General features: G+C 43.8%; 2 protein-coding genes across 16 annotated transcripts in view; one reads left to right on the forward strand and one right to left on the reverse strand.

Moving 5' to 3' along the window:
- The window catches only part of MYO9A (myosin IXA), a 384,919-nt gene extending 368,333 nt beyond the window's left edge, over positions 1 to 16,586 (forward strand). For 13 of the 14 annotated variants that reach the window (XM_045587314.1, XM_045587304.1, XM_036457057.2 and 10 more), the window contains 3 exons: positions 1,956 to 2,158; positions 7,169 to 7,311; positions 7,815 to 12,483. In XM_045587314.1, coding sequence (XP_045443270.1) covers positions 1,956 to 2,158; positions 7,169 to 7,311; positions 7,815 to 8,251 — 783 coding nt within the window. In that variant the 3' untranslated portion in view covers positions 8,252 to 12,483. Of the gene's footprint in view, positions 1 to 1,955; positions 2,159 to 7,168; positions 7,312 to 7,814; positions 12,484 to 15,706 lie in introns of those variants that run through there. The other variant, XM_045587331.1, reaches the window with a different exon arrangement.
- Positions 15,650 to 21,351, reverse strand: NR2E3 (nuclear receptor subfamily 2 group E member 3). Of its 2 annotated transcripts, none has more exons than XM_045587354.1 (7): positions 21,269 to 21,351; positions 20,651 to 20,777; positions 20,398 to 20,501; positions 20,063 to 20,311; positions 19,786 to 19,961; positions 18,794 to 19,040; positions 15,650 to 15,835 (listed from the first exon to the last, which is right to left on the reverse strand). In XM_045587354.1, the coding sequence occupies exons 1-7, from the start codon at positions 21,348 to 21,350 to the stop codon at positions 15,801 to 15,803; spliced, it is 1,020 nt and encodes a 339-aa protein (XP_045443310.1). In that variant the 5' UTR covers position 21,351; the 3' UTR covers positions 15,650 to 15,800. The 2 variants fall into 2 exon arrangements, with proteins under 2 accessions (XP_045443310.1, XP_045443304.1); XM_045587348.1 differs by lacking the exon at positions 15,650 to 15,835 and adding an exon at positions 18,279 to 18,556.
- Positions 21,352 to 21,620: the final 269 nt, after the last annotated feature.

The raw sequence follows: 21,620 nt of genomic DNA on the forward strand, positions 1-21,620 counted from the left end.
GCCCAGGGCCAGCCCGAGGCACAGGCAAGCCTAGGATGGTGGCTGCCCAGCCGCCCAGGGCTGTCCCGAGGTGCAGACAAGCCTCAGACCGTGAGAGGGGGGCAGGCCTGGCTGAGGGACCTCCCCCTATGGTGCATGAATTTTCATGCACCGAGCCTCTAGTATATATATATTTTTCAATTTATTTTTTACATACAGTAGGGTTTTTTTTTTTTGTTTAGTTTTTTTTTGGTTTTGTTTTGTTTTTGTATCCTGTTGTTTACCTTCTTTTCTGAACTTTACCTACAAATTTTTTGTTTTGTTTTCCCTGCTTGATTATTTATATTTTCTTCTGATCTAATAATTTCTGGCCCATTAATTCAACAGTGTATTTCTATCTCCTTCAGCATGGTTATTTTAAGTTTGTCTTATAGCACAATGTCTGGAATGATTGAGGGTTTCTATTTCCTGTTGTTTTTACTGGTTTTCACTTACATTATGTTGTTTCCTTTTGTTCTTGGTTACCTTTGATTGTGTCAGACATTTTGATGCCTTAGATGATGTTTCTTTCCTCTAAATATTATTTTCACTTTTTCTGCCAGGTGCTAGAGCACTAAAAATCTAGCTTACTTTTATCCATTTTCAGGGATTACAATTTTCTGGACTATTCAACTGTCTTGAAGCTAGACTGCAGTGTCTGCAAGGACTATTATAATTTCAGTTTACTCTGAGGTCTAGGATACAAATCTTGGGGATCCTAGTGTCAGGCATGGAGCCCACACCCTTGTGTGGTTCTGGACTCTCACTTTTATTCTCTACCCCATGTGTTGGCAGACTCTTTCTGAAAAGGACAAGAGAGTAAATATTTTAGGCTTTGTAGACCTTACAGTTATGTTTACAACAATTAATGCTGCCATATTATGCAAAAGAGCCATAGATAATATGTGAATTAATTAACATGAATGTATTCCAATAAAACAGTTTTTTTGTTTTTTGTTTTTTGGTTTTTTTTACAAAATCAGGCACAAGGTCAGATTTGGCCCATGAGCCATAGTTTGCTGACCCCTGATATAGTCTGTCAGAAGCTCTGTTCAGACTATCAGCTACCTTTTCTTAAATTTATTGTAGATTAGCCCAAAATGCTGGGCCAGCTTTTCCTTGGCCTTCCTTGTTAGCTCTCTGGTGCCTTTAAGAATATGTTGTTTGTGTGTGTGTGTGTTTGGTACAGTTGTTCTTGGCACTCCTGCTGAGATAATCTAAAATATCTATTCTGCCATTATCAGAAGCTAAAGTTATATACAAAGTAACAAATTTAAAAGTAATATGATTTTTTTCTCCCTCTGACCTCAAGAAAGAAATTTCTTGAGTTATTCTCAGAGAAACTCACCTGCACCCTGTGATATAAAAATTATTATTATTTTTTAATGAAACAGTTTTGGGACATGTTTTTTTAGTCTTCCTAGAGAGATTGTTCATTCCACAGTTAAAGGTGAAGAGCATTGTTACCCATCAAAACTTTATGTGATGATGCAAATGTTCTATATCTGCACCATTCAATATGGTAGCTTCTAATCACCTGTGACTTTGTGAAAATTTGAAATGTCGCTAGTGAAAATGCAGAACTAAATTTTTACTTATTTAATTTTAATTGATTTACATTTAAATAGCCTTGTGTGGATATTTAGTTTGGAGTGGATGCAGCCTATATTTACAAGAAGAATCACATCCCAGTACACAATGTGTCTTTATATTCTCACATGCTGAAGTATTCATTTCCCAATGATCTTGCAAGAAATAATTAACCTAAAAGTTTTTGATGGATAGTATTTCACTAAGTATCTTGGGCCTTACAGAATGTTTCCATTTATTTCTAACATTCACCTAGTATGATGAAAGTACTCTTGTTATCCTAAATGGGTCATGTATAACTGATGTAGGCACTCAATTTACTTTACAACATGTGTTTTTCTTTGTAGGGAAAGGGGTGTCTTCATCGAGGAAACTATGCAAGTTCATCCTCTCCTGTTGTAGTTCGGTTGCCCTCTATGTCTGATGTCCCAGAAGAGACCTTGACTAGTGAAACAACCATGGAGATGGACATCACAGAACAGCAGCAAACGGCTATGCAGCAGGAGGAGAGAGTGCTGACTGAGCAGATTGAGAACTTACAGAAAGAGAAGTGAGTTTCCAGGAGGAAAGAGAGTGACCACTATTTGTTTTCATTTCCTTCCTTCCGTCTTTTATATTTCTTTATTTATTAAATACTAGAGGCCTGGTGCATGAAATTCATGCATGGTAGGGGGCAGCGGGGAGGGGAAACAAAGTGTTCCTTAGCCCAGCCTGCATCCTCTCCAATCTGGGACATTCCTCTCACAATTGGGGATTGCTGGCTCCTAACCACTCGTCTGCCTGCCTGATTGCCCCTAATCTCTCTGCCTGCCAGCCTGCTCGTTCCCAACTGCTCCCCTGCCGGCCTGATTGATGCCTAACTGCTCCCCTGATAGCCTGATTGCCTCCAACTGCCCTCCCCTGCAAGCCTGGTTGCCCCAACTGCCCTCCCCTGCTAGCCTGATCTCACCCCCAATTGCCCTCCCCTACAGGAAACCTGGTAATCCCTAACTGCCCTCCCTTGCTGGCCTGGTCAACCACAACTGCCCTCCCCTGCCAGCCATCTTGTGGCGGCCATCTTATGGCGATGTGAGGGCATCACGTGTTGGTGCCAGGACCTCCTAGGCTTTTATTAGTATAGATCTCCTATGTGTCAAGCACTGTATCATCAGGTGATACAGAGGATGTGGAGATGACAAAGTTATGTTGTCTGAAGGAAGCTCCATAAGCATGGAGACTTGAAGCTGCTATGGTGATGATTCTAGACAGGCTGACTGGAGCAGGGTGTGTCAAGGAATCTTAGCCAAGATTCTAACAGGTCAGAAACCATCTTCGGTGAACAGATTTATCTTTAAAAGGGGGGAATAAAAATTCCCAGGCTAGCCGAAACCGGTTTGGCTCAGTGGTAGAGCGTCGGTCTGCAGACTGAAAGGTCCTTGGTTCGATTCCGGTCAAGGGCATGTATCTTGGTTGCGGGCACATGCAAGAGGCAGCTGGTCGATGTTCCTCTCTCATTGATGTTTCTAGGTCTCTATCTCTCTTCCTTCCACGCTGTAAAAAATCAATAAAGTATATTTAAAAAAAATAAAAATTCCCAGGCTAAGACAAAGTCCCTATTCAAAACTCCATAAAGGAAAGATATTATCTAAAGATCAAAATAGCCATGAGGCTAGCAATTAAATGATCAGAATAGGGCAGCAACACTAGTGGGTGCTGGAATACTGAGTAGAAAAATTGGTTGTAATTTAGGGGACAAATAAGCAGCTTTGTAACCTTTGCCATCACTGAAACAAGGTGGGTAACAATACATTTTGGGGATAATTTGAACATTCCATGGTTCTCCCTGAAGGGTTCATATGCTAATCTGACTGATGATGTTTGTTCCTGAGTTCCAGAATTCCAGATCTGAGAACTTGATTCATGTGGGGATATGAGTCTGTTAAAGTATTTTTTTAATAAAAATATATTTTATTGATTTTTTACAGAGAGGAAGGGAGAGAGATAGAGAGCTAGAAATGTCAATGAGAGAGAAACATCGACCAGCTGCCTCTTGCACACCCCCTACCGGGGATGTGCCCACAACCAAGGTACATGCCTTTGACCGGAATCGAACCCGGGACCTTTCAGTCCACAGACCGATGCTCTACCACTGAGCCAAACCAGTTTCAGCTGTTAAAGTACTTTTTGTTTGCCAGGATTGAGTCTAGAATTTAGGCAAGCTAAAAAAGCAGCTGGAGCTCAGCTTGGCAGAACAGGATAAAGCAAAAGTGGGGAACATTGTCTGGGCTATTTGATACAAGAATGATCTAAAAAGAGGACCTAACTCAGCTCTGATGAAAATGGTATTAGAGGTATTAAAGGATGAATAAGAATTTGTAGGAAGGGGAAAATCTTTCTAGAGAAAGGAAAGAGTATGAGCACAGTCTCAGAACATGGCTTATGACAGTGGTAATTTCAGCAATGAGATTATCTTTGAAATTATTGTCTAAGCTAGGTACCCTGTTTCCCCAAAAAATAAGACAGTGTCTTATATTAACTTTTGCTCCCAAAGATGCGCTAGGTCTTATTTTCAGGGGATGTCTTATTTTTCCATGAAGAAGAATACGGTACACGTTTATTATTAAATGAAGATAAAGGAAATTTATTACCTGTATACAGTAAGGTAGTTGTCAACACAAACCAAACAAACTGTGAATCCTACAGTATCAATAATTTTCTAATTTATTCAATGACAATCATGTCATCTTCTTCTGGAACAACATCATAACAATCCAATTCCTTAATTTTCTGGTGAATTTCTTGTGACTCCATTTCTTTCAGAATCAGTGGACCAAATCTCTCATGTTTAACAATAGCTCTGTCTTTAAATGAGTACTTCTTGTCAAGGTAGCCTGTTCGCAGTACATTTGCAATGCAACTGTCAGTGATTTTCTCCCATGAATTCTTCACCCAAGAAACAACTTCTTGCAGTTTAGGTTTTACAAAGTTTCCACGCTGATTTCTCTACATTCTATTTTCAATGTAGTCATTAATTTCCATGCACAAATTGTCTTTAATTGGCTTGTTTATTGCAATATCAAGAGTCTGGAGATAGGCCATCATTCCTGCGGGAATCATTATCTGATCTATTTTTCTTTCGTGAAGAAATGTCTTCATGTCTTTAGCATGGTGAGTGCTGGCTGCATCCCAGACTAGCAGACCTCTTTGGCTCCCTCGCATAACAAGCAGCTGCATTAAATCAACCCACTTCCTTATAACTGCTTGTGTGGCCCAAGCTTTTTCAGTTTCAAGAATAAAAATGCTCAAAACACGTTCAATCTTTTCCTGCCCTTAGAAATGATTAAAGGTGGGATTTTAGTGCCATCCAGATGAATTGCCAAAAGACAGGAAACACGTGCACTTTCGTAAGCAGTGGAGGGAATGTACACTAAGCAGGTACCCCGCTGTTCAATTGTTGTTTGAGATGATTGGCCCATAAACACTGCAGTTTCATCCATAGCAATCATGTTGGAAAGATTGTATTTAGAGAAGTCGGCATCATCTAGGCTGGATTTTAGATTTTGGCCCCTTCTCTGATTGAGTTCAACACCCCTAAATAAAGGACTTGAATGCAAGTGCTCGCTTAATAACTTGAATATCTTCCAACCTAAACAATGTTGTAGATCTTCTTAAAAACAGTTCACTTCGCTGAAGGAAATTATCCAGCCAGTCTTGTGATGCTTTGAAGTCTTCAGGGGCTATGTCAAAGTGTGGTGCCATTGCAAGGGCAAATTCTTGAATCTGAGCCCTATTCACAACCAAAGCCTTTGCTCTCCTGTCAACAACCCATTCACAGATCAGGTCTTTCAGCTCGGAAAATAATGGTTGCCGACCTGATCCTCACTTGTGCTTTTTAGCATTTCCCTTGTCCACATGTTCTGCTCACCATTTTCAGACCAACCAGATACTCAATATCTTCTCTTTGCAGAAAGCAGTAAGATTTTGGCCCCAAGAGTCTTCCACGATTCTTTTCTTGTACTCCACGGAGTAGCTTTTTCTTTTTGCGCTCATTTCTAGGGGTAAAAAAAAGGAATTGGGGTATCAAGGTGGGGAAGGGGGATCACTTAAAATGACACAGGGGGATCAGAGGGGGAAATCAAAATGGCACAGGAGAATCAGAGGGGGATTACCATTTTAGTAACCCCTTTTGATCCTCCTGTGTCATTTTAAGTGATCCCTCCTCCCCCCACCCTGTGCCACTGAACACCTTCACCAGACATCCCCCCTACCCCTTTATCAAACATTTACCCCTGGGGTCTGCCTGGGGACTGTCACTGGGCTTGCTGGGGCCTGGATCTGGCCTGGAGCAGGGTCTGCCACTGACTGAGAACCTTCAGTCATCATGAGGGCGGCCGCGAGCATCAGGTAGTGTCACCAGAGACAGACCAGCACTCAGCACCTTCACCGTGTCCAGTCTGCTCTAATCCTCCTGTTCTTCTACATGCATCTGAGAAAGTCTCCTCTCTCCTGCCCCACGCTCACTGCTCACTCCGACCTCCGCTCTGCTTCCACACAGCAGTGATGTCAGGACTCCGCATAAGATCACTGGTTGCTAGACGCCAGTCGAGGTGGCCCTAGCGACCAGTTTACGGTAAATTAATTTTCATTCTGAGACAGAGCCTAGGGGTGGCCTTATTTTCCGGGGGATGCCTTATATTTCACTCAGAAGGAAACACGGTAGTGAAAGTGAAGCTTAAAGGGCTTTAAAAGGGGAGATGAAAAAGGAAGTAAGAATTGGAAGGACAAGGAGGTTGTGGGCAAGTAGACTAGAGTATGTGTTAGATTCAGAGCTGGTATAATTCCAGATCTTCCCATTGGAGAAAGTTCCTATATAAAGTGAAGAGGAGGTTCTTAGAAGTTGCAGACAGAGAGGAACTTTGGTGGTATGGTATTGATTGAAGTATTTTAGGGTGATATCAGGGCAGTAGTGAGAAAAGCAAGATTTGGAGCCATGTACCAAAGACTTCAGGGACTAAGCGGTTATGACTGAGATAGATGGGTGATTGATGAAAAGAAGAAAATATGATAAGTGGAGATGGCTTAAGCTTCAAGGACAGAAAAGATCAAATCGGTGTTTTACTTCATCCAGAGGTTTCTCTGGGGTCAAGATAAAGTTTCATGGAAAATAGTTAAAGAGCTGGAAGGAATATTAGGGATTATCTAGTTTAATCTCTTTGTTTTATAGGTGAGGAAACAGGACCAGAGAAAAGAAAGTTTCTTCCTGAGGCATTATAAACAAGCTTAGAGTGAATTTAGAGCACTAATCTGATAACTAGATCTTACAGCTGTGGCATCTTTCCCTACCTCATCATTGGCCCCTTTATGGGCCCAGCCTTTGCTGTACTTTGTCTTTTAGTACATACAGTGTTAGCCTTCACCATTACTATAGCTTTCAGATCCTCATCATCACCTGATTGGGAACAGTAAGAAATGTGACTGGTTTTGCTACTTAAATTCCTGACTTTTATGGAAGGTCTTTCTCCTGTTGACTTCCTTCCACTTCTTATCAAATACTAATGGATTTCCTGATTGTATCTTACAGGGAGGAGCTGACATTTGAGATGCTTATACTGGAACCCCGTGCCTCTGATGATGAAACCCTTGAGTCTGAAGCCTCCATTGGGACCGCCGATAGCTCAGAAAACTTAAATATTGAGTCTGAAGGTGCCATTTTTGAGAAATCAGGTAAATGAACACCTTAGTGCAAAAGAGGATTAAGGATTCCCAAGCTAAGACAGAGTACTAAAGAGTTGGAAAATAATGATCTTTGTGAAGCTTTTATATAAATTATTCATTAGATGAAGCCTTCAATCTAATGCAGCTTTTAGTAATTTATTGTTTTCTCTAGCATTTACTTTACCAAGGAGAAAAGCCAGTAATCACAACAATGTTATCTTACTGACCCACGATCCATTTTCTAAGAGTGGGTAGTTTAAAATGACAGTGACAGTCATCTCCTAATGGCCTAGTTAAATTTCAGACTTCGTTGGAGTTGATCCTAAAATGATGTATGTAGAAATGGATGGTGAGCTCTTTTTGAGTTATGTGTGTGCACAAAGTAGGTCAGCCTGGACCCTCCAAATCTAGCCCACCTCATTTCACGTGGGTATAGTGATGCCTATTGATTATATAATGATATGCTTTAGAGGGAATTGTCATTTACAGCTTTGGTCTCTTCTCTGGATTAGAGAGAAGCTTGGTCCTTAGCTCCCTGAGAGCAGCTGGCAAGTCTGAACCTTCTATCAAGTTGAGAAAGCAGCTAAAAAAGCAGCACGACTCTTTGGATTCAGTGGATTCTTCAGTCTCTTCTCATGGGACCAGAAAACGATTTCAGATTTGTTCTAAATCTCCATTCTATCGAGCTGCCTCAGCTGGTGAGGCCCTAGAAATGGAAGGACCATTGGGCCAGACCAAATCCCTAGATGACAAACCTCAGTTCATCAGCAGAGGAACCTTCAACCCTGAAAAGGGCAAACAAAAATTAAAGAATGTGAAAAACTCACCTCAAAAAACCAAAGAGACCCTAGAGGGGACAGTGGAGTCTGGCCACAGGAAAATTGTGGACCCAGACTGCAGCTCCACTCAACAGCCAGCTCTCTTTGAAAATAATGAGTTTATGGTCTGAACTAGCAGATGTGTATTTCTTCATAGCTTCAGAGATGTAAACATATCTCATCTTTAGGCCTCTTCTCATTGCCACATCCACAATAGTCCATTCTGAGTGAGGTCCAGCCTCTTGCCCAAGAATATAACCAAGACCTGGTGTGCTGAATTCCTGGGCCTCCTGTGGAAGTGGAAAGGCCTCTTTGAAGCTTGCCTGGATGGTGCCAGCTGTGTCTTGGCTGCAGTATTTGACCATAGATTTCACTAACAAAGCCACCTAGCTAGGGCTTGGGGATTTGAGTCAATCGTGGAGGTCTTTGTACCTGCCTCTCTTCCATCCTCTTTTCCCTTTCCAGAGGTGTGTGGAACTGGTAAGCACATTGTGGGCCTGAGGAGTGGGCGCATCAATTTCTGGCCTTTTGAGAAAACATGTAAATCTTTCTTAACCATATAAGCAAAAGATTTTGAATTTATTTTGGGAATAGTTAGGAGCTGAGGTAGAATATACTCCCCCCTCCCCCAAGGATTTAAAAAAAAAAGAAAAAGGTTAAGCCCTCTATTTTAAGATTTGCTTAAAAAACAATTCATGTTATATTCTGGGAAAAGTAAAAAGGCAATTGTTTCCAGTGATTAAGCCATCAGAGCATGTCTCAGACCTCTGGTTATACAATGAAGAAGAGAGTACAAGTTTTGTTTTTTGATGATGATTGATATAATAATAATAAATGCTGGTTTAACTTCTAGTTAGTTCCTGCCAAATATATTGCATGGGCTGAAGTTTCAGTAGCCATACTGTTCCCATATTCTCTGGTCCTAGGATCAGGTTCCTCTAATTTTCTTAAATGACCCAGAGATATCAGAGATGTGGTGAACACTAAACATGAGGGTTTCACCCTAATCCATCCATGCTTTTCTCTGTGTTGATTGAACTGAAGATCTCATTTTCATCTGCTGGTAGATTTCAACCTGGAACTCAAAGACAAATGACCATTCAATCAATTCTCTCAAAACATTCACAACACAATATTACATGGATAAGTGTTACAAAAAGCTGCCAAAAAATAAGAGAGAACTTTTTCAGATGACCCATGTAACTTTTTTTTTTTCCTCAGACCATCAGTATTAAATAGATTTTTTTTTAAATCAAGGACTACTTGAAGCTACTTTTGTTTATATTCTGGTTACTGAAGTTTACTGTAAATATATATGTATAGTATGCATATTTCTTTTTCACCTTATGCTTCCCTCTTTCCATGGAATTTCTTCCTAAGTTTAGGAATGATTGTACAGGGAGGTGAGAGCCACACATCCCTGAGTTAAAGGACAAGTCAAAAGTCAAACCATCTTCACCACTAGGTGTCTCCATACATCTGAGTTATAGTAGCATTTTAAGCTTAGCATCAGTGGGATTCGAAATCTATTTCTATTTATATAATATATGAGAAATGAAACATGCTTCCCTTTCTTGAGATAAATATGTGAAAATATTTATTTTGAAAGTTACTAAATGGATCTTGTCTAATTACCACATGCACTGTAACCTGAATTTTGGTTATTCTTCCTTTAAATGCTTCTAGAATTTGAAGTTACTGACCTATTAAAACATGCTAAGGCAGAGTCTCTCCTGTTACATGATACTGAACCTCATGCCACTGCTTAAGTGGTAGTTGTCGAACTCCAGAGATGAGATTTGGAACATCATTCTGAGTGGCAGCTAAAGGCAGCAGGAGTCTTCCCTTTTCCTAGTTTGGGTTCCAAAATGAGTTAGGAAAAGGGATCTTTATAAATCTCCAGAATGATGGTGGTTAGTGAGTAAATGTTCCATTTTATACCCCACAATCATCTGCTACCTTGTCCAGGCTGTCATGAGGAGTGATAAATGTAAAGCCTTTAAAAAATCTGAATTTTATAAAATCTCCCAGAGGAAAACCTAATTCATCCCATGGTTGTGTGAAAGTGGGATGGCTGCTGCCTTGGCACCGCTGCCAGACTGCAGGAGTGTATCAGTGTTCTTGGGAGAGTAGCGTTCTGTTGGGCATGACTGCTGCTCTTCACTTGCCAGGCATTGGTCAATACCATACAAAAGGAGAGAGTACCCTTATTGGATAGTTTCCTTTGGCCCAGAGGAATAGCCTGCAGAACACATCTCGGCATATGTTCTCCTACTAAATTTTTGTTGTTATTGTTTTTGCAAAATAAGTTTTGGCAATTAAAAAACAACTCATATAGGTCATTTTATAGAAACTTGACAATGGATATTAGGAGACTTTATAATTTTTCTCAGGGACTTGAAACCTGAATTTGGATAAAGTTAAATAAAAAATATTGCTTTGCAGTTGCTAGATTGTGGGTTTCTAGTCATTTAACACGCTGCCAAAATGGAGGGTGGTGGGGAGGAAAGGGCTACCGAATTACAAGAATGCAGAGCAAGTTTGGGACCGTCCCTTTGAAGGAAAGCTGCTGTTCTCATGGGATAATAGGTGGGCTACAGTGATGATGCCATAACTCAAAAACTGTCAAATCTAAGTGCTCTATCTCCTTCCATTTGTTCTTAACTGGTTCTCTCCCTGGGTAAAGTTAAGTCACCACAAAGTGATGCTGTATGCATTGCAACCAGTTATGATTAAGATATTTAACCTTAACATGTGTCACATCTGTATTTCCTATTGCTTTGCATGTTTACTTTAATCTCAAATGCCTCAAAGAAAATGCCTGAATGACAGCAATGGGATGGCCCCATATTTGGAGTCCATACTCCAGATTGAAGAGCATTCTGTTCTATCACACATTCCTGGCCCCAAATAAAACCTGGATTTCGATTCTCCCCAGTAAAACCAACACATCTCTTATGATGAAAATGTGATAGCAGCAGAAAAGCCTAATTTGGATCACATTGGGCACCACAGTGAAGCAAATGACCATCACAGCAAATATAAGAAAGGTTCAGGGAGGTGGTATGCTTAGTTTGTCATGTACTTTGTACTTCCTGCCATTTTAATTATTTTCCCTAACTGGGCTTCTGAAAACATTAAGGGAGGTATGCATTCCCTGTAGGAGCCTTGCAGAGGCAAGGGGCCCAGGTCAGGGAATGGGATACCAGAGCCCTGCCTTCTCATTCCTCAAAAAACAGCTACAGCTTTCCAGTAACCTCTGCTGGGAGGTTAGAAGAGACTTCTCTGTTCTATCATGAGAGGGTTTTTTGTTGTTGTTGTTTTTGTTTTTTACTGTAGGAGACAAAGGATCCCAGAAACCTGCTGAAAAGAATAAGTCCAGCCAAATGCTGCAGGCTCCGTTCAGTGCCTGTGGGCCTTAGTGTTTTTAAAATTATAACTAATGAATGTGTATATTTCACAAGCACTTTGGTAAGCCAGAGAGAAGAAAGTATTCTCAGGATGTGTTCAAAGCTAAGAGTTTTAATTTTAAAGAGAAACACAGTCCAAGCAGCTTTCCTCATCCTCTTTCCTCTCTTTTCCCTCGATGGGGATCTGCATATGGGGCATGCATCACTCTGTGTTGACAAATGCATTATGTCACCCATACTTTTGTGACACTAGTAACCCCCAGCCCTGTGGCCCACCACCATGCTGACCGTGGCTGTAAAATTCCTCAGTATTTGTGGGAGTGCTTTGTCTTTTCTATCCCCCTAAAATACTTTTATCACTTTTTTTTCTGGAACCATTCCCATGTTTGATTTGGTGTTAGCAAAATGATGAGTGTGGACATGGATCTATTAGGTTTTTGTGGTCCCTTGGTTGTAACTTAAAAAAAAAAAAAAGCCGATCACTTTGCTATCCATCCATACTTAATTCCTATTTATCAGTCCTCTTAGGTCATATAAAAGTTGCACCTTTTGAATCATATAATTATTTAACTAGGGAAAGGTGTGTACTACAGATTAGTATTATTATATTATTTTAATGGATTTAAATAATTTATAAGTATGCTGAATGTAAATTTTTAAAAGACTATGTATTGTAAACGGACATAGCCTGTGAAATATATTTTACTGTTAAACAGAATAATTCTATAAGAAGAATGATTTATCTCACCCATGGAACTGATTATATTCCTAATACAATCACCAGGCGCTTTGTAATTTCCTATTTTGGGGGAGGGGGGTTGGGAGAGCAAGATATCTGTATAGAGTCCAGTTTGTGTCACTCAAAATATGTGCTGTATGGCTACACAAAAGCAGCTTGATGAACAAATTACTCCAATGGCTCATTAAAGAACAAAAGCTTCCAGAAGCAGCAATATGTGTGGTTTGTTTTATGACCTTCCTGGCTCCCACCCCAACTTGCTCCATCTTGATCCCAGGGAACAATGATTTTTGTTAAAGTGATTTTTCTTTTTTGTAAGGAAAAGACTGAGCAAGGCCACAGTTGACAAAGTGCAGAAGTAGTGCTTATTGGAACTCAACTGAAATCAAGTAAAGGTGAGACGCAAGCTGTCACTTTCTGTAATAGGTGCTAGCTGCTAGCTGTCAAGATCTCACTGACTCAGTTTAGGGCTAGCTGGCAGAACAGGTAGTGAGCCTACAATTAGGATACTCACCAAAAAGGCCATGAATAAGTAGCAATATCTGCTAATATAGGGCTCACTAGTTCAATTCTAGTTTGTCATGTTTGTTCTGCCATTAAATTGCACGAATTTGGGAAAAGTCATTTGCCCTTTTTGGACGTTAGTTTTTCTATCTTGCCCAGGTTTTGCTTGGGCTACATTGGTGAACAAAACAAAACTCCCTGCCCCTGTGGAGCTTGCATTCTAGGGAAAACCAGTGATGCCCAACAGAGGAGGACTAGTCATCTATAATATCCAATTTCCACTACCATGCTACATTTATTAATTTGAAGGGTGCTTCTTGGCATCTTTGAGTCTTTCTCAGCCCGTTCTACCTTTAAATACTACCTTAAGGGGGAGGAGAAGTGCCTCACGAATCTGAAAACTGCAGCTGAAACAAACGGCTCAGAGAGGCCACAAGGACTACCTGTGGACTTCATAACCAAAGACATGTCTGGCAATGAGGGCACAAAACCTTTTATAGTATCCTCTCCTAGCAAGGCCATGGATGCAATGAAAGAGGTATTTGTTACCCATCCGAATTCCAGTGGGGCCAATTTAAAGCAAAAGGTTGAATAGATGCTGGGCTGTTCTGAGAGCTGCATTGTTAAGGAAACAGAAGCTACTCCATATATTCCAGGTGAAAAGGACTTGATACAGTAATTAGGGGCTTAAAATCCACAATGGAAGAACTGGGAGACAAAGGTCAGAGAAGCTCCTGCAGAAGATAAAGATCTCAGCCAAAAGGTCAAAATTTCATAGGAGTTTGCCTGAAAGCCACTGCAATTCTAAAGAAGGCCTCTGGAAATCTCTATTTTCCCACACATCCAGCTGCAACTGCTTTAGAAGAATAAATAGTTTGTGCTTACCTTCCCAAGTCCCATGTGAGTGCCCTTCTTCCTTCACCAACCCATGGGGGAAAGGATCATGGGAAATGTAGTTCTTTGGAATCTCTGCAATGAACAAAAGACTAGAAGGGAGTGGAATTGATGCCAGGTTGACCACAGACAGTCCAGCTTATGTACCTCCTCTAGTCCTCCAAGACTTCCTCCTGGAAATCCCAAGCAATCTCCCAATGTAGAATTGCTGTGCTCACACATTCCAGACACTGCCTACGAACTTCAGCAGGTTGTCTTTCCAATGAAAAGGGGAGAGTGTAGAATAAATGTGCACATCTGTTCATATTTCAACTATGTTTCTTGCGAAAGTTCCTTTGCTTAGGCTTTCTAAAATAGGTCTTTAAACCTTATGGATAAAACTTTTGATAGGGAATTGTATAGCACTGTGGCATAGACATTAAATGAGCCAAATAACTAAGGCAAGTCTTATGCTTTTGCTTCCAAAAGCATAAAGAGTCTCAACTAATTTGCTTAGAAGAGGCTCAAGCTGAATTTGCCATGCTTTTTCATCTCTGAGCACCAATCTAGCTATTGTCATTTCCAAAGAAGAGTCTTCTGAACCATTCTTCATCAAGGCATGATATCTCTGTCAGCTAGAATTTGTACACAGAGTAAAGGGCAAGGGAACCCCAAGGATTTCACAGATTCCTCACAGGGCCTTTTTCTTTTCCATTTCAAGCATTTCTTCTTTGAAGACAAAAAATGCAATTGATTGTTCGGTGGATTCCAGGAGTAAAGGAGGCATGAGGAGGAGGCAGTGCCAGAGATGAGCAGAGCTAAATAGAGTCACAAGAGTTGAGTCTTCTCTAAGCCTCAAGTTTTTTCATTTATATTTGAGGATGATTGGTCCCTCCCCCAGAGTTCATGTGAGGATTCATTAACAATGCACAATCAGTGCCCACCTCACTGCCTACTATAGAAAGCGCCTGATATATGTTAGATTTATTTTTAAAAAATTTTTATAGAAATTTTTATAGACAGAGGGAGAGGGAAGAAGAGAGAAACATCAATTAGCTGCCTCATGCACACCCCTACATGGGATCAAGGCCGCAATCTGGGCATATGCCCTAACCAGGAATCGAACCAGCAACCTTTCAGTGCATGAGATGATGCCCAATCAACTGAGATACACTGGCCAGGGCTATGTTAGCTTTTTATTATTATTATTTTCTAGGTCTTCTGGGTCTCTTTGAAAATGATGTGAGGTTTGTCTCTGCTTCATCTTTCATAAGGAATTAAGAAGTGATGGAGATTTCCCTTCACAAAACATGCCTGCCTATGAGATGGATGGTGTTCATCTTTGCCTATGGAGGGGTGAGGAGGGATAAGGAGAAAGATCGAGAGAAGCCATAGGATGGTGAGATGCCATCTGGAGAGAAGCTTGAATTCATATGTGCTGACTCGGAGTGGAAACCAAGTGGATCCCTGTGCCCCTTCCTCAGTCAGGCCCTCACAGGGAGGTCTCTGGCACATTCGTTTTCTGCTTTTGTATTTTCACTTCTTTATTGAGATCTAACATAAAACAGTAATGTGCTCAGCTTAAATAACTTTTATGAATGAATAAACTTGTGAAACCACCTCCAATCAAAATAAAGAACATCTCATACACACCAGAAGGCTCCCATGGGACCCTTCCCAATCATCCCATCTCCAACCTAAAAGAATCACTCTTCCAACTTCTGTCACCACCTGTTAGTGTTCCCTGTTCTGGAACTGTGTGAAAACTGAAGTTGTGCCTCCCTTCTCTTGTTCAACTTTTATGTTTGTGAAATTGTCACATGTATTGGTGGTTCATTCTTATTTGTTTTCTATTCACTATATGGTTATACTATAATTTATCCTATTGTTGATGTACAGTTTGGGCTATTATGAATAAAGCTGCTATCAATATTCTTATATATTGGTGGACAGTTCTGCGAGGCACAGGTGGAATTACTGAGTCACAGGGCAGGCAAATGTTCAACTTCAGTAGATTGTTTTCCAAGGTGGTTTATCCATTTTATTTCTACCTCCATTAGTTTTTGAACATATCACAGAGGAGCTTCTCCATTGGAGTATTCCCTATGGTCTTGCGGAAAAAGAGGAGCTCAATGCGTTCAGAAGTGATAAACCTTAAAGATGGAAGGAGCAGGAGCAATTTCCCAAACCTGAACAGGAGAGAGGACAGATCAGTTTGATTATCAGTGTCTGAGCACAAGACCGGGGCACTGGTCCCGGAAAGGCAGAGGGGAGGAGCCCACGGAAAGTAGGGAGAAATTTTGAGGAAAGGTCCCACTCCCTAGAGGGTTGCTGCTACCTACCCCTGACCCATGTGGACCTTTTACAATATGTTTAGTTGAGGAGTGGGATGAAAATGGTTTATTATGTGTAAAGATTATAAAGTAAGAAGTTCTTTATGTTAATAATATATATATATATAATTACTGTGGTGATTAATACTATATACATTTGAAAAGAATAAAATTCCCCTCTGTAAGCCACCCAGGATGATAGAGTAACACATTAGTGAAAATGTTCTGAAGTAGAATCATAATTTTTGCGGCAGAAAACAAGTAATTGTAGTTTTAAATAAGAACTACAAGTGAGTGTCCCCAGTGCCCAGAAGGTGGATGGTGAAGCCCCAAGAGACAGATGGGGGGAGGGGGAGTCAACTTTCTTGGGTAGGAGGCCTGACAGCCAGTGTCAATACTAATGTGAAGAAGCCACTCCAAAGTGAGGCTACTCCCTGCTCAGCTTCCTCCGTGGAATCTATGGGATGCCTCACCCACCTCCCAATCATCTATAATCTTGTTTTGCCAACTCCAGGACTTGCTTTCTCCTGTGAGTGTGACTGTGTGGCACAGAGCAGCCATATACCCTCCCTGTGCCTTCCCCTCTTCTGTGTTTCTGATCTAAGGAGGGTCAGGAAGAAATAAGTGAAGTGGAGTAGAGAAGTTCTTTTCCACACAGCAGGAATTGATCCACTACTGCAGGGGTGGGGAACCTTTTTCTGCCAAGGGCCATTTGGATATTTATAACATCATTCACAGACCATACAAAATTATCAACTTAAACATTAGCCTGCTATGTTTGGTCAAAAATTTAATTGACTCACCCCTAATGCCTTGGCAAGGCCAGACCAAATGAGTTTGCAGGCCTTATTCGGCCCTCTGCCGGATGTTCTCCACCCTTGCACTAATGGGTCACAACCAGTCTTTACAAAAAACAAACAAACAAAAAAAACACACAAAAAACAAGAACAAATGTCAGAGTTAATTACACAAAGGGAGGGCAGGTAGGATTTGGTGAGCTTTGTTGCAGTGTCAGTGTATGTACTGGGTTATGATGGGAATTGTATTTCTTCCCAGGTGTTGCAGTTTTTCAACACTGCAGTGTGGTCACTGTGCCAGCTGGCAGCTCTCAGAGAACTCACTCTCAATACTCAGTCCTGCCTGTAGTTAACACTGAACTGCCTGTAGTTAACACTGAACTTAACCAGAATTTTGAAATTTGATACAAAACCAGTATGCTCAGACATTTCTGGAAGTTGATTCCAACAGAAAGTTGGCCCGGGAGGCCTCTGCTGTCTGCTGTGTGATTGTCACCCTTAGGCAGCTGTGCACACAAGCTGCAGACATATTGCTGTGCAATGTGGTGAGGCCCGGGATACTTTGATTCTTCTTTAAGGGAAATGACCTCTTCTTGTGACCATTTTTCAGATTAGGGTGTCCATGCTAGCTTACTTCTTCAGAGAGAACTGCTGGGAACCCTAAGAGCATGCAGAAAATATGGTCTAAAATAGCCAATAGATTCCTGGAGGCCAAGTGCTCCAACCTTGCGGTATCCTTTGGTAGTGGGACAGGCTGGACGCCCTCTTTCTCCCCCTTCACATCCATACACACACTCTCAGCTTGCAGCTACTGTCCCCCAAACCCAGCCAGGCCAGGCTATTGTCTAAACACTTGACTTATACAAGGACATCCCCAGGAAATGTCCTTCCATACTTGCATCAGACCTTATGCTGCCTCAAAACTATCTTTGCCTCCTTTCTATTTCATGACTACCGCTTCTCACAATAGCTCCTCTTATGTTATCCAAGTGCCAGATCTGACCCATTCCAGCTTCTAGAGGCTCTCTGATCTGTCATCTCTTTTCCACTCCCAAGGAGCAGACTCCATGACTTCCCTGGATGATGGCAGCCGCATCCTCTGCATTCACTGCCACGTTAGCCTGCACCAAATCAGATATGGCCTTGGCTGGCATCCAAAGTCCTGAACAGGCTGGCCCCAGAGTGCTGTTATAGCCTAATCTCCCTCCTTCTCCCTAGAAGCAATCTGTTTCACCTTCCAAACAGGGCTCTTATCATAAGAACACAGCCGAGTTTGTCTCTCTCCCTTGGTAAATTATGATTTCTCTTTTTAGGCGCTAGCCTTCCTTCCAAACCTAGCTTTGCCTCCACAGAGTCCTTGTCAGTACTGCCATACACCCCACCCTCAATGGGTCTCTGCCTCCTTCAGATCCATACAACCCCAATACCTGACCAGTTCTCATCTTCAGTGTAGTCACTGTGCTGGGCATCCCTGGGAGGCTGCAACTTTGTCTTACACATTTTGGTCCCCACTCTCGGGGCCTGGCACTGTGTTTGGCACCTAATTCATGTTGGATATGTTGAACTGAGACCCTTGACCTGTGTAAGTAGTGCAGCCCTGAGGTGGAACCAGACAGATGGGCATGGGGTGAAGAGGTGAGGGTAGATGTGTAGGGAAGCATGTGCTCAGGTCACCTCAGGGGCTGGCCGGGGTGGTGGGCCTTGCCGTGCTGGCTCAGCATCGCTTGGGACTGGTCCTGCAAGGCCTCCACATGCTCAGGATCCTTCAGGCCCCGCGTTTCTGGAGAGGAGCAACAGCAGTGAGCTCCTCTTCCTCCTTCCCTGCCCCTCACAGGCAGCCAGGGCCTAGGAAGGCTGTGCTCTGCCTGCACTCTCTCCTCCTGCCCCCAGGGAAGAAGTCGGCAAACATATGGGTCTATGTGGGTTGATAGAGGGAAAGTGAGAGCCAGAAGGTAGTCACTGGAATTCCCATTCTTCTTCCCCAACCATTTCTCTGGTTGGACAAAGACCCAGCTACCTGGTTTGAAGAGGACCAGGGCCTTCATGCAGGCAAACTCTGTGGGGTCCACCGCCAACACCCGGAACCGTGAGATGGTTTCCTGCAGGAAGTGCATCTCCGCACTGGCCAGCACCATCCGGCTCTGGGAGCTGCCAGCAGCTGAGACTTCGGCTGAGGCTAGCAGTGGGCAGCTGTCCAGAGGCAGAGACCACTGGATGGCTCCAAGGAGGAAGAGTTCGCTCCAGGCCTCTTCCAGCAGGATCACCTGTGCTCAGAGAGGGAGGAACTGTGCTGGCTGAGACAGCCTCAGACCAGCCTGCAGCCCAGTGTCTTCGGGATGAGCAGGAGCAACTCCTGACTCATCCAGGGGCCCGGCTGCCTGGGTTCCATCCAGAGCCACACCTGGAACATTGTGGAAAGCTTGGAGCTTTGGGGACACTGCTCATGAGCACCCTGCACTGAGTGAACTTGGGAGATGCAGCCTGGGTTCTGGCTTAAACCTAGGCTCAGGGCTTAGACCCTCAGTGTGTCTCTCAGGTTTATCATGACAGCTTGGTCTGCTTGGCCACGAGAAGTGCAGAGAGCATCTTGGTTGGGCTGAAGCTCAAGACCTGAAATCAGAGACCTTTGTGCTTCAAGGGAGCCCAGCACCATCTGCTCACATTGGTCATGGTATGCAGACCACCCTGTGACACAGTGCCTGTAGGACCCGAGGTTTGTCTAGGAGGAAAGCAGACCAGGGGCATGGTATTGCCTTCAAACCTTTGGTTCCTGTATGCCCCTTGCCATCATGGTCCCCTAGGTGCTCACCCAGTCACAATCTCTACCCAATGAGATGAGCCACCCCAACCATCACAGACTTATGACTGTGCCTCTGACCACCCCTGCCTCACAGGCATGTGCATCCCCAGCCATCACCTCCCCAAGCCACATGCACCTCCAGTCATCACCTGCACAAAGAAGTATGTGCCCCCAGCTGGCTGACTCCTGGGACCACCCAATGAGTATACCTGATCTCGGAAGGGTAGGTTGGAGAACACAGGCAGGCTCTTGGCCCACTTGACAGCCATGAAGAGCAGGCGGGCAGATGTCTCATGGATGCTGTCCACACCACAGGGTGAGCAGGAGGAATGTGGAGATGCGGGGAACTCGGGGTCATTGCTGGTGACATCAATGTTCTCATCAGCTGTTGGAGGAGGGAGCTGTGACATAAGCCACTGCTCCTCAGCAAGAGGCAGGAGTGCTCAGAGGCCTGGGTGTGGGGATATAGGCCATCCTCCCACTTACCATCCTCTGGCTCCAGCTTAACACAGGTTTCAGCCGTTATAAGGCTGGCCATGAACTGGTGATGCCCTGGAGGTGTAACAGCCCCAGGCCCCAGGGCTCTGGCTGCAGAAATAAGTGTGGGGCTCCGTGGGCTGGGCCCTGTGGGGGCCAGGGAAGCCACCAGGGGCTCCAGCCGGGCCTCCCTGCCTGATTCCACCCTGTCCAGGCGGATCTGCACTGTGCTTCGTGGCTGGCGTTCATTCTGCACAGCTGGGGAGGCAGGAAGGGTTAGGACACCCACCAGCCATGTGCCCCAGCCCCTCTGTTACACCTCTCCAGTTGGCTCCCCAACTCACCATCCTGGTTCATGCCCTCCTGCAAGCACTTCTTCAGCCGACAGGCCTGGCACTGGTTCCGGTGGGCCTTGTCCACTGGGCACATCCCTGTCCCCACCTGGCACCTGAGGCAGATGGGAACCCCAGGTGTCCATATCCTGCTCAGGTGCTAGACCGTGGGCTTTGGACTCTTTCTTCCTGAACTCTCCTCCCCCTCACAGGGACCCTTAGGTTAGGAGCAGGGCTCTCCTGGCAGGGACCCAGCCTCCCTCACCTGTAGATAAGCCTCCGTCTCACGCTCCTCTTGAAGAAGCCACTGCAGCCATTGCAAGCATAGATGCCATAATGCTTCCCACTGCTGCTGTCTCCACACACACGACACTGAAGAGAGGGGCCCATGCCTGAGGGGCAGGGGTAGGGGCTGGGTGAGTACACAACCCCTCCCACCTCTTCATGGACCCCTCTCTCTCCCTCATTCCATTTCCAATTTGAAAAATATTTCCCCTATTACACACACCCCCAACCCACCGCACCCACCCAACTCCTGCCCTCTCACCACCCTCTATGGCCAGTTTTCAACTAGCGAAAGCTGTCTGCCTCCACATCCCACCCCATCTGTGCAGGTGGGTCCAGAAAACAAAACATTCTTGACAACACCACTGGAATCTCACCAATAAACCCTAAAGGGCGCGTTCTCTCTTCTTTCCTTCCTATCAGCTCAATTGTCCTGACCTGGCTCCACTGACCCCATGCTTCTGGGATCTGGGTTCTCCAGCAGGTTCCTTCACACCTGCTCACAGCCTGGGGGGCTGGGCCTGAGTCACTCTGGCTCCTTTCATGGTGCAAACTTCGCTCTGCAAGGGCCCAGACCTTACCTTCAGGAAAGCCATACCTGTCTGCTCCTCTCCCAGGCCCCATCTGCCTGGAGACTCCTTCCTGGAGGCAGCCACAGCTGTAGGTGCAGCTGCAGCCATGTGGAAGCTGGAGGGAGCTGCTGTCCAAGTTCTGGAAGGTTCCAGGGCAGCCTCCACCTTCCTGCCTGAGGGAGGCTTCCTGGGACACTGAGCCGATCAGCTTCCACCTCCCTCTCTACTTTGCCCCTCTGCTTGTGCCCCCTCTCTCTTCTATGTAATTCTCCCTTTCCCTGGCCCTGGCGACCTCTCTTTCTCTTTGTCTCTCTCCTATCTCTCTTCTTTGTCCTCTTGCCTACTCTGTTCCCACTGTCTGACTCAGGAGCTGCCCCA

The sequence above is a fragment of the Pipistrellus kuhlii genome, unplaced genomic scaffold (genome assembly GCF_014108245.1).
Source record: "Pipistrellus kuhlii isolate mPipKuh1 unplaced genomic scaffold, mPipKuh1.p scaffold_m20_p_1, whole genome shotgun sequence".
NCBI classification, from domain to species: domain Eukaryota; kingdom Metazoa; phylum Chordata; class Mammalia; order Chiroptera; family Vespertilionidae; genus Pipistrellus; species Pipistrellus kuhlii.